We start from the raw sequence: 12682 nt of genomic DNA, 5'->3' as shown, positions 1-12682 counted from the left end.
CAAGCACTCACAAAATGCAAATTTCAGGATAACAGTTCAAGAAGATTTAGAACACTGTAAGTCCATTAACCAAGCAAGACTTACGTCCATGGCATCGTAAAAAATATATGAAGCGGTACTTGCAGAGCCTCTGCCACATGAGCATGTCCTGAACAAGTATCCAACTATGTTAGCAATTGATTGTGCAAGAATATAAATGATATTAATAGTTTTGGGTCAGAAAAGTAAAAGAAAATCATGCAAGGTTACTCTGAAAAAGGTTTTGTACAAGAACCATCCCCACCCCCATATCAATATATATTCAAGTAGGTACCAGGATATATAAAAATGGAAGATGCACCTACAATCAATCTTGGGAGAACACACCTCGATGAGGTTATTGAATATAGTGATATTAGAAGAGTTCTCCAAGGCCATTATGGTGCACTAATAATATGATTACACAGATGATTCTTCCCATATTGATGCAGATTGGTTAGGCTCTTCTATGGATTGGAATTGTACACATGGTCACTAGGGAACCTTGTTAATTTTAGAGATACATGTTATAAATTTCATTTATTTCTAACAGTTATTGTAATGCCCTAAAAATTTATTATTTATCTTGAGGATTAAATTTTATGAAATTCGATGATTATTAATCATTATTTTGATGGGATAGTTTTTTTAGTCAACCATGTATTGTTAGTAAGTTTAGAACTGTTGAGAAACATAATTTTGCATGAGCTTAATTTGATGGTTTAAGTTAGTTGATCCATAAGGATATTTAGAAGAATATTTATGAATATAAAGAGCTAATTCATATTGATTTATGTTAAACCTATTGAGAGAAGTTGACTTTTAAGGTTGTTTGTCTCTTGACTTTTAATTTAGGTGTTGATTTTGTTAGGAAGTGCAAGTGAATAAAAAGCTGGACTAGTTAAATAAAGATTCCGGACGTCGAGTTCAGAAGCTAAGAATTGAATTTGATGAGATAGGGAACTTCCAATTCTTAATTATAGTCATAGACCTGTTTTAAAAAAGTTTTTAGTTTCAAAGTAAATGAGTTATTTCGAAATTTATGTTCAATGTATGTATTTTGCCAAAAATTCATGCATGTTAGATTAGAATTTTGATATGTCAAAGTTGTATATGTTATAGGAGATTTTGTTGATGACACCAAAACAATCCAATTAAATGTTTTCATCGTAAAAGTTTTTCTTTTAAAATTGGTTTTGAATAAAAACCAATAATGTTTCTTTATCATTAAACTAATTGGAATAATAGAGCATGGTTATGAACTAATCGAGCATAATTTATGATTATCAAAAACCTGTTTTGATTAACCATTTAGTTTATAAGTAGAAATATAGTTGTAGAAAAAAAAGAATAAGGGATTTTGGGAAGATTTCATAACGAAAAATATTGAAATTTTTTCTACGATTTCAATTAATTGAGCAGGAGAATTATTTATGAAAATTGGATATTTAATGTTCAAGTATTTCATTGTGATTTCAAAAATGGTTTTGTTCAACTTGTAAAGAAAAACTCAAGTTTTGGATTGCTGGGAAAAAATGATTTTCAAAAGAGATTATAGTTCTTTTATATTAAAGTCACATCGGAGATGTGATCACTTGTTTGATGGTATTGAGAACATGATTCTCAGTTGAATGCGTATGTGGAGTGAATACCTAGTGGTGAGATGCTTCAGAGTATATCGTGTAAATCACGAAAGAGAGATATGTGAGATGAAAGAGAGATGTGAGACATTCTTCAATCCGAGGATCGTGTAAGATACGAAAGAGTGAAAGAGGGTGGACACGCTTTGGCTAATTGCCGTGTAAGACACAAAAAAAAGGGTGTACTTATGTTAAGTGATAAACTGGGTTTTGAAAAAGAGAAAATTTCATGATTTGTAAGAAAATGGGAAGTTTCATGTTTTGGAAAAAAAAGGTTTTACTTCTATATTATATTAGCGATCTATTAAAGAAATTGTGAAAACCCACAAAGAATAACGGTTGCAATGTTCGATTTCTTATGTAATATGGGATGCATAAGAACTTAACATCACAACAGGATTTCGGGAATTTCCTTTCCGTCTTTAATGGAGAATAAGATGTAAAGATAGTTGTATAAATGATAGAGTTTTACTGAGGATCACATTCACGCCAGATTGGCATAGACGAAGATGACTAGTCAATAATCGTTAATAGTCTAGAGTAGTCAGGAAAGAATGACTCGCTTATTTGGCCCGTATCTTAAGACCTTAGTCAACGGCTAACCTAAGCCGAAAAATCAGTCATCCAAGTATGGCAGAGGCCGACCATAGAATCAGAAACTACCACACCAGTGAAGTATTGGATCAATTGTATCTTGATTGAGATGTTCACATCAATCATGACCCTCAACTCTCTATTATAGTATTTTGTCATTATATATTATATTATGGGTTGATGTGGTATGTTTCATATTTCAGGCTTATGGCAAAGTTTTATTCTAGTTTATTTCACAGTTATTGAAATCTTTTAGACGGATTTATGTTTTAATAAACCTATATTGTTAACAAACGAATTTGTGTGATTAATCTGCATATTATGACTATGATTTAGAAATATATGTTTCATGTTGGATAACTCCATAGTTATCCACCCTACCAATCATCTCAGTTTCAAGAAGTTCCAACGATCGATGATCAGCTTTATGATTGTTGCAATTTCAGGATCAATACATTTGTGTGTTGTGAGCATTAGTAGATAGAGTAGTTGGTTCATGTTGAGAGACAGCAGGTTAGTATATTATTTGCAGTTAGTGCCAATATTTCTTTCTATTATATAAAAATAAAGGGAGCTGTGAGATAAGATTGTTGCTTTTATTAATGTATAGTATTTAGTTATGCTTCCGTTGCAATATATGGTATCATTGTGGAGTTATATGTGTTCATCATCGTATAGGATTTTGGGGTGTGTCAATTATATAAAGGACAAAGAAGCAAGCAATTGTGGAAAAATCCAACAAGAAGTCGCGTACGTTCCATTTTTTATAAGAAAAAGATTTCATTATAAGAACGGTCGAGATGACCAACTAACAATACAAATACCGAACACAATGAGTTGCGGGAAATTTGGCAAACCCAATCCCATCTCACCAAAATATCGTCAAACAAAACTCTTGCACACACACACACAAAAAAAGGGGGCTCAAAATTGACCAAATTCAAATCCAAGAAAGACTCGTCTTTCCCATAAAAAATTGGGCGATTTTGCTCCTTCCAAAGACTCCAACGAATTGCATATGGATTTATGCTCCAAAGCAACCTCTTGGATTCCTTAAAGGAAAGACCCCACCTGGCCCAAGGAAAGCCATGTACAATCCATGGATCATGAGTTACATGAGTGGATGACACTTGGGACTTGTGGAATGATGGTGTTCAATGAAAAATTAGCTACGAAATTCATTTTATTGCTCAAGCATATCAATGTAAATTAGCTACAAAATTTCATTATAATAGTCAAACCAAATATCAAGTGCTGCAAGAAGTTTATATCTCTATACTGTGCAGTGGGACAGTTATTGTTTTAGGTTATGATTGGCTAGATATAATACATAAACTATAGTCTTGGCATATTACACACCAGTCTTAGAACCAGAGACAAAAAACCATATCGACCATTTTTATGTAACTTCAGGAGTAAAGGGTATTACGACTTCTATTTTCTTTTTACTGTTTTTGATCTGTATACATTTTATTGAAGGTGTAGGAAAGATACATAACCAAGGAGAATGAGAAGACTTACAATGGAAGCAAAACTTGTATAGGGGAATTAATAAAATTATAGGACAGTGTTGATATACCACTCTAGATGCATTTTCTCTTTTCTTATTCTTCTCCCCCCTTCTTCCGTCTGACTTCAACAAATGTTAGCTCGGTTCACAGCCATGATAAACCAGTATTTCAAACCAGGAGCAAGGATTGTAGGATGATTACCACATACATTTAGGGAACAGAAATCCTTGATTGATATAAATTATTTGATTTTTTTTCTATTTTAGTAAGAGTTAAATAATTGGGCCTTATTTCAAAAACTGCCAACAGTCCTGCTGATTTAATGGATATTTCACAAGTATCATCTTCTTTCCTAACAATTAGCTTAGTTGGCGCTTCTATTGTGGAAGGAAAGAACCGGGCATAAGATTTTTCAGGCCATTCCACTCACGAAAAAATAAAGTGGGTGCTTTTTAATACATTGACTGAAAAACTAAAGTAGGTGCTCTTAGTAAATTATTGGCAGTATTTACCAATATTTCTTTCAATCATGTACTCAACACATGGGTGCTTTTTAATACATTGACTGATTGTGCATAAGCTAGTTCTTGTTGAAACCTACTATCAGAATAGAATCAAAGCTTACAACACAGACGAAGTTCAGAAGTTCCTTAGACCTGAGAACCTTATCTGTCATTGAGTGAGAATCCATTTACTTTGATTTTGTTAATAGTAATTCACAATAATGGATTACAGATGGCATTAACTCACAGTGCTTCACTCTCCGTAGGATAAGAAATTCTTCTCGTAGTCTCATAAAAACTCATTGAAGTATATTCTCTTGGTCCCTTCCTCTACGAAGGTGTTACCATTACCGTGAACTGGAGGTGGTTTGCTTCCAACACTTAACAAGTTTCAAAGACGTAGAGCCAGTGGATATGTATAATAGGTGTGTCTTTTTATCCCTAGACATTGTAGGTTATCTAGGCCATTGGATCGGTTAGCAATGAACTAATTGAAGTTAGGAAGGGACTACTGGATATGTATAATAGGTGTGTCTTTTTATCCCTAGACATTGTAGGTTATCTAGGTCATTGGATCGGTTAGCAATGAACTAATTGAAGTTAGGAAGGGACTACAGGTTCAAGGAAGCTTTTTGACCTATGGTTCCACCATTTTGAAGATCAGATAGAGAGGATTGTTGGAGATCCCCCAATCAATATTTCTCAAGTCATGGAATGCCTTGTCAAGGCTAGGGTAGCTATGATCATTGGAACATATGGGTGGAATCTTTCTTCCTCTTCTCCTGAGAGGGTGGAGGTAGAAGACAAAGGTGACATTGATTATCTTTGCCCACGTGGAACCACCTCCATCAAGAATGATGTAGGCAAATAGATAGTTTGGTAGGTGGTCGCTCAAAAGTCGAGAAGTTTGCAGAAGATCAAACACGCCTGACAACTTGGCATTTCAATGGTAAGGGCGATCCCATAAAGCTACTAATTGCAACAGATATAAGCATAAGCCTAACAAGAAGGCACGGGATGTGGGTAAGCTACCAAGTGATTAGGTAAAAAGGCTCTTGCTAGGTGTATAGAGAAACCAACAGTTGTCACTAGGAACCGATCAATGCAGTGAAATTGATATAGTGATTCAAAGGCGCATGGAAATCGAAGGAACAAGTCAATTCACAGTATTAGATACTGTGATATTTCTTTCAATTATACCGATCAAAAAATATATATTTCTTTCAATTATCCAGGTGACATGTACCAAAGGGCACGTTTGACTTTTAACATGAGGGCTACTTTGGAAAATAATATATGATGACAGAAAATTATCCAGATCACATTCCAAAGCTCTTGCCAGGATTTTATTAACATCATGACACCACCTAAACAATTCAGTAGACCCCTCAAAATCTAAGTTGTGTATGAGAATTGAGAAGCATCAAAAACACCAAAGTATCATATCCAACTTGAAGGTGCGTGATCATAGGGCCACCTTCCTTCACAATGAAGCCTTCAAGATTCCTTCTATCCACACCTCTCCTCAAGACCTCAACCACAATACCAAACAAGAAGACGGATAGTGGATCTTTTTTGGTGATCTTCTGCTCTTCTTTTTAATATGTTGTGATTCTACCAATCCAAAGGAAAAAATTAAGAATACTTGACCATAAAAACTACCAAAGTTTAGACATTAAAATATTATAAATGCTAAGAGAACAAAGAACATAGAATTGGAAGGGAAAAAAAAAAACAGGCTTTACACAGAAGAAAGCTTAGCAAAAGACTAACCATATGCTGGAGGATTGGCAATAATGGCTTCTGCTTTAAAAGGAATGCCGGAATCAACATCAGGTTCCTTGCATGCCGGAAGTAAAGAGAATATGATTTCCTTCAGTTGTTTTCGTTGAATAGGTATCTCTGAAGGTCCTGATGGTAAGAACCCTTTATTCTTGACCATGTCTATGCAAGAGAAAACAAATCAGTCGAAAGTAAATATAAAATTCATGCATGGGGACTTTTCAGTTAAAACAAAGACAATGTAACTTCCCTATCAAATCAAATTTACATGGAAGTAGTTTGGAGAAAAAGGAAAAATTGAAAAGAACATTTTGAACAAGAAAACGCAATCAGAAGAAAGATTCAAAACTTGAGCACAGGTGATTTTTTTTTTTTTTTTGATAAGTTAAAATTTCATTAGAACAGGGATGAGAAGTCCCAAACTTGAGCACAGTTGATTCTAAATAAGAGTATTCCTTCATGTTATAAACAATAAGTGACGATGAGATTTTGGTTGCTGGTCTACAACCAGTAATCATGGATAACTATGAATTCCCTAATACCATCACAGTATTGAATTCATAATGACATAAGAAAATATTTTTTATCAAGAAAGTGACACCAAGATAATGCAACATGCCCAGTGTAGCCATCTCAAATATAATTAGCATCCATGAGCAAGAGAAAAGTAAAGAAACCTTCTCTGTTTATCTGAACAACTCTACAACTTAATATTCATATAAAAACTGAAAAGAGAGAGATCAAAATTTCCAAATCCAAGAGGCCACCTGGAAAGTATTTACTAATCAAGAAGATGGATGTAGATTACATACATTCAGCAAGAACTTTTGGATCTCCACCTAGTGGAAAGAACTCCAACCCAGCGGTTAAGACAAACTCTTTAAAGTTTGCATGAGTTGCCAGTCTACTCGATGGCCATAGTCCTGCACGTGAATAGCCATGTCAACTAAATTAGCACCTTTTCAATGACATGGTGATTGAACCTTCGAGAAATTAATATCGTTTTCTACATTTACTTGACAGTCTATAACCCATTCTTCATAACGGAACCATAAGGATCCCATCTGACCAAATGCAAAGATCCCTGTTGGAAACTACAACTTACCAAGAAAATAAAAGTGCACTTAAAGCTACTGTGAGAAGTCATGGTACTTAATATCTTATGTGGAATGATTACAACAGATAAAAGAAAATACTAGAAGTTATTTGACTATTGCAAGTTTGCAAATTTTGCCAAGAAATTTTATCCTTAAAGCTCATAAACAACCATATCAGCCTACAAGGTGAAAGAAATATTTAGAGATTAAATTCTAACCATAGTTTGGTGAGATCACTGGAAGGAAAACAAGAGGACCTTTGAAGGGACAGAGAACTTGATGCATGATATTATCCTAAGCATGACAGCTACGGTTATCTATTTGTCTAAACTTTTCAGAAAATTTTGGGATGACTTCTTATTAGGTGAGAACAGTAATTCTTGGAGAAAGAAAGCTTTTGCTCTATGTATTTTCATTTCACCTTAGTTGTGCTTTTTGTGTCTTTCTCGGTAGGTCTTCTCAACCTCGTTTTATGTATTGTTTCACTCTCTTAATAAGATCTTATAACTATCAAATATAAAAATCCACCTACGGAAAAAAAAACTGAAAAAGGCAATTACTTTAGTTACATAATACATCAACACAATAAAAATGCCCCTTCGAGAGAAATAGTAACACAATGCATTTCTTTTTTCAGATTCAGCTCACTTGAGATAATTTTTTTGCTCTGAATCAAGCATTAACATCAGGAAACTAGATGTCAACATTAACATGTATTATCTGTTTGAAAGTAAATATCTAGTACAATGGGCACATCAAATAGGAAATTCAGATTTGAAACAAGATAAAGATCAGCAAGACAAAATAAATAGAAAGCGAAAAAAAAAAATCACACACAAGATCACAACCTGTAAGCGTTTACCAATGGCAATGAAAGGCTGAACATCTCCCCGCGTACCAACAATAAGCATTACTATTTGCAGCGGCGGTATATAATGAAATTCTGCTGGGTCAAGAGGTTCTTCTTCAACAGCTTCATTATAAACATCTTCAGTTCCAAAATCAAGACCTTCAGGTTTTACATCCCCTGGAACTTCAAATTCTACAGTTCCATCATGTTTCAGGGTAGCTATTCGATTCAACATTTCGAGCTGTAAAACTATAACAGTTCACTAAGAACCTCACCAAGTGCACAATTAACAAAGGATGCAGTAGTAATGACAAACAGAAACTTTCAAGTCACAATAGTCTGATGAAATCTATTACAATTTCAGGCTAGGCTAAAGAAGAATAATAGCCACCAAAAACTGTTACCCCCACCCCTGCCATGAATTGAATTATGACTAGAAAATAAAGGTAACAACAAAACAGAAACACCTGGCATACATTAAACTTGCAACAATTTACACCTACTAACAAGTTGGTCCACTGTGAGGATTTTATCTAAAGAGGTAGTCCAAACAAAGAATCTGCTTTTAGATGTCACCAAACTAAACATCAATTTCCTAGCAAGAGGAAGAGGGATTTCACATGTAAGCTTCAAGAAAAATGGAAAAAAAATATGTCTTTCTTGTCTCACTTCCAACATTTATTTCTCACTTTTAATTAGATAATATAACTATTAAACAAGACATCAAGTTATTATTTTAATCCACCTCTAAATCAGTGAGATTCCTACTTAAACCAAAGGTCTAATCTACAACATTTGATTCATTTACATAGCAACACTTAAGAAAAAAATATGTATGCAGAAGTGCAACTTCAGGAAGGGCACTCAAAACGATGAGATGCTAGCTACGAAGGGAAAAAATACCCCAAAGCAATCACTTTTGTTACTTAGGTTCAATTATTCAAAAAGATGGAAGAGAATGGTGAAGATGTGATTCATAGAATTAGTGTTGGATGGCAAAAGTGGAGATGCACCTCTAGAGTATAACATGACCTACATATATCAGTCAAAATAAAATAGAACAGTGTAAACAGTATTAATAAGACCAGCTATGTTAATAAGAACAGTGTAAACAGTATTAATAAGATGAGACAAGAAGAGACAAGGATGTCCATGACGAATGAGTCATAAGAGACATAATCAAAATTGAGAACATTTGAGGGAATCGAGGAATAGCACCAATTGGAGTTAAAATAAAGAAAAATCGAATGAGATGGTTTGGTCGCATACAGCAGAGACCGATAGTACTGCAAGTTGAAGACTCTAAAAAGGGAGAGAAGAAGATTAAAATGACATAGATTGATGTAGTACAGAAAGATTTGAAAACACGTGCCTTGAAAGAAGATGATGGTCATGGTGATGCTGGAGAAATAGGATTCATGTTGCAGACCCAATATTTAATATATAGCATAGATTATGATGACGAGGATATTCTTCACATTTCTGTTAATCGTTCCAAGTCATTTCTTTGTGTATTGACTGATACACATGTATTGATGATATGTTACCACTTAGACCACCGATATATGCTCTTATCATATCAATATTAAATAGTGTGCCAATATCAAGATACGGAAATAGCTACGACTCTTACATAACAAATTAGAACACATCCTCCAATGGATTCTACCTTCTTGTGGTCAGGAATCTTTTCATCAAATATGTGTGCTGTATCTTTACCAAGTATAGTACTTTGTCGACGCCGCTCTGTGTTTGATCTCTCCAACTTAAGCTCATTCATGGTAAACTCTAATTTTTTAGCATTTGAGGTCTCCCCAGGCAAAGTTTTAGCTCTAGGCAAACTCCTGTCAGCAGTCCCTGAATAAAGCATATTCAGAAATGGAATAATGCGTGAATTATGGTAAAAGAAGCCCGTTTGGAAATTACTACCAACCATGCCCATACAGATGTTTCACTCACCATGTCAGCCTACTCATCTATATCCAACCATGACAGATATAAGTAACCCACACTAAAAAATCCACAATGCTTTGCAAATATTTAGAAAATATGAATGTTGAAAAGTTAGTAAAGGAACTCCTCTGAAGTTCGAAGGGGAATGAGAAGAGCTACAAATAAGATATACAAAAAAAAGGGTCATGTACAAGTAATATCGATGGACTCTAAACTTCTAAGTTCCAAACAAAAAAAAAAGTTCCCGAGTAGACCAAAATAATACCTGTTATGCAATGTAAATATAAATATCATCAGCTGATAAAAATTTATATCTTTGTTATCAAAAGCCATAGCTAATTTTAGCAAAAACTAAAGGAGGTGTCACATTTGAAAATGTCAGTAATTAGGGGTTGAGTAGACATTGTAGAGCTACTAAACTAATTACTTCATTAATTGAGCTGCCTTTGCTTAAGTCTAAACTCCCGAGCCAAGGATTTATAGTAATTTAAATAACCAAAATATATATATATATTACCAGTGAGATGAAAACCTTAAGCCTTTGAGTTTCACGTCACGATTCACACTGACAATTAAAGAATTAAAAACCTAAGTCATGTTTCACTTGTTCTTTATTCAACCTCTCTTAAATTCATTTCAATTTTGATCTAGGAAATAGAAGGGGGGAAAATCTAGTAGGTTAAACCTCATTTCTTTTAGGTTACTGTGCTGCAATGCCGGTATTGCACACACACTATCATGTTAAGAGACAAACCAACTCAATGAATGTTCCTACTTGATTCGAGCCCACTTTATGGTAAGAACATGCATTAACAATTAGCAGGCTGCCTCCTAGAATTCTACAAAGTTTCAAGAAAACGTGAGAATCGATGGTCTATAATGAGCAAGCCATTATTTAACAACAACAACAATGACCATGGTTATAGAGCCTTCCTTACAATAATGACCTTGGTTATCCAAAAATTAAGAATATCTTCTATAATTATTTTTCATGGTCAAATAATTTGAAATGTGTCACCATGCAAAAGACACATTTGATAAAGTGAGAATTCCCAGAATTTGTCACCCTGCTAAAGCAGTTGAACAGCAATATTTTTTAAAAAGGCATAACATATATTGTATTAATGGAAAAGAGCAATGGGCGAAATGATCATCACAACAAAACATTAAAAAGTTCAGTTATATGGTTGAACAACAATATTAATGCTATAAAACAATAAAATTTATCATTATCAAAATGAGTGCCTTATGTAGTAATTTCTAACTTGTATTGAAAAACATGGTTTAAACTTTAAAATATCAGAATGTATTGGAATGTATCAGTCGATACATATCAGTATCGGCCAAGATCGATACAAAACATTGACTCTGAATCATTCAATGCTTCGGGAATGTATCGGTTTGTATCGAATGTATCAGCCAATACCGTACGAATTTTTTTTTATAAATATAAATTCATTAATGAGAAGAAAAATACAACAATTGGTCAAGATGACCAACCTATAGAGGTTCAATGACCCATGTATAGTGTGGCTGAAATCCTCAAAAGAATATTGAGGCTATTGGTTTCATTATATAGAATGTATTTACAATTGGAAAGTCCTATATAATAGGAAACAAATTAACATAATATATACGGTTGAGATTATCCTATAAACTAGGAAAGGAAATATATGTACAAGACAAAATCATCTAAGATCACGGAAAGAATCCAAAGAGGATTCTTCCTTATCACCCCCCTTCAAGCTGAGTGAGGCAAAAGGAATCACGTGAAGTTTATTACAGAAAAGTAGAAACTGAGGCTTGGTGACCCCCTTGGTAAATGAATCAGCAAGCTGAAGATGTGAGCAAACAAAGGCGACTTTTAGAAAACCGTTGGCAATTAATTCACGAACAAAATGGTAGTCAATCGTAATATGTTTAGATCGAGGTCGAGTGATAGGATTGACTGCCATAAAAATAGCACTCTTATTGTCGCATAATATTTTTGGAGGGGAAGGCATTTGAAGACGTAGATCACAGAGTAGCTGGACAATCCAAGCAACTTCAGCAGTAGCAACAGCTAAGGATCTATACTTAGCTTCGGCACTGGAACGAGAAACAGAGGATTGTTTCTTGGAGCACCAAGAAACAAGATTAGCACCTAAGAAGATAACAAAGCCAATGGTAGACCGATGTGTATCAGGACAACCTACCCAATCAGCATCAAAATAAGCAAGCAACTCACGGGAGGAGGTGTGGTAGAGTTTGAGACCATGATGGACCGTGCCTTTAACATAACCAACTATGCGTTTGAGTACGCGAAAATGATCTTCAGTTGGAGCATGCATGTACTGGCAAATGGTATTGACACTGAATGAGAGATCAGGCCGAGTAATTGTCAAATACTATAGAGCTCCAGCAAGAGACCGGAAGAGGGTGGGATCCGAGAAGAGTTTCCCTTCGGTAGTGAGATGCTAACAACTACAAAGAGAGTGGTAATGGGTTTGGCCTCAACCATGTCAGCACGATGTACTAGATCAAGAGCATACTTGGTTTGGCTAAGAAATAAGCCTTGAAAATTAGGTTGAACTTCGACACCAAGGAAATAGTGGAGAGAATCCAAATCTTTCATAGCAAATTCGTGGACAACCGTGTAATAAGTATTTATCAAAGCGGGATTGTTGCCAGTAAGCACCATGTCGTCGACATAAATTAAGAGATAAATCGTGCCTACCGTGGTGTGATGAACAAA

General features: G+C 34.6%; 1 protein-coding gene across 1 annotated transcript in view; it reads right to left on the bottom strand.

The window, feature by feature from the left end:
• LOC147396675 (sterol 3-beta-glucosyltransferase UGT80A2-like) overlaps positions 1 to 12682 on the bottom strand; it is a 32275-nt gene that overhangs the window by 11357 nt on the left and 8236 nt on the right. Inside the window, 6 exon segments of the mRNA XM_086451713.1 lie at positions 85 to 148; positions 6040 to 6210; positions 6861 to 6956; positions 6959 to 6971; positions 7994 to 8236; positions 9665 to 9852. Of these exon segments, the coding sequence (XP_086307839.1) occupies positions 85 to 148; positions 6040 to 6210; positions 6861 to 6956; positions 6959 to 6971; positions 7994 to 8236; positions 9665 to 9852 (775 nt within the window).

The sequence above is a fragment of the Akebia trifoliata genome, chromosome 8 (genome assembly GCF_017979445.1).
Source record: "Akebia trifoliata isolate Shusen 1 chromosome 8, ASM1797944v1, whole genome shotgun sequence".
In the NCBI taxonomy this organism is placed as follows: domain Eukaryota; kingdom Viridiplantae; phylum Streptophyta; class Magnoliopsida; order Ranunculales; family Lardizabalaceae; genus Akebia; species Akebia trifoliata.
This window is presented reverse-complemented; position numbering and strand designations above follow the sequence as displayed.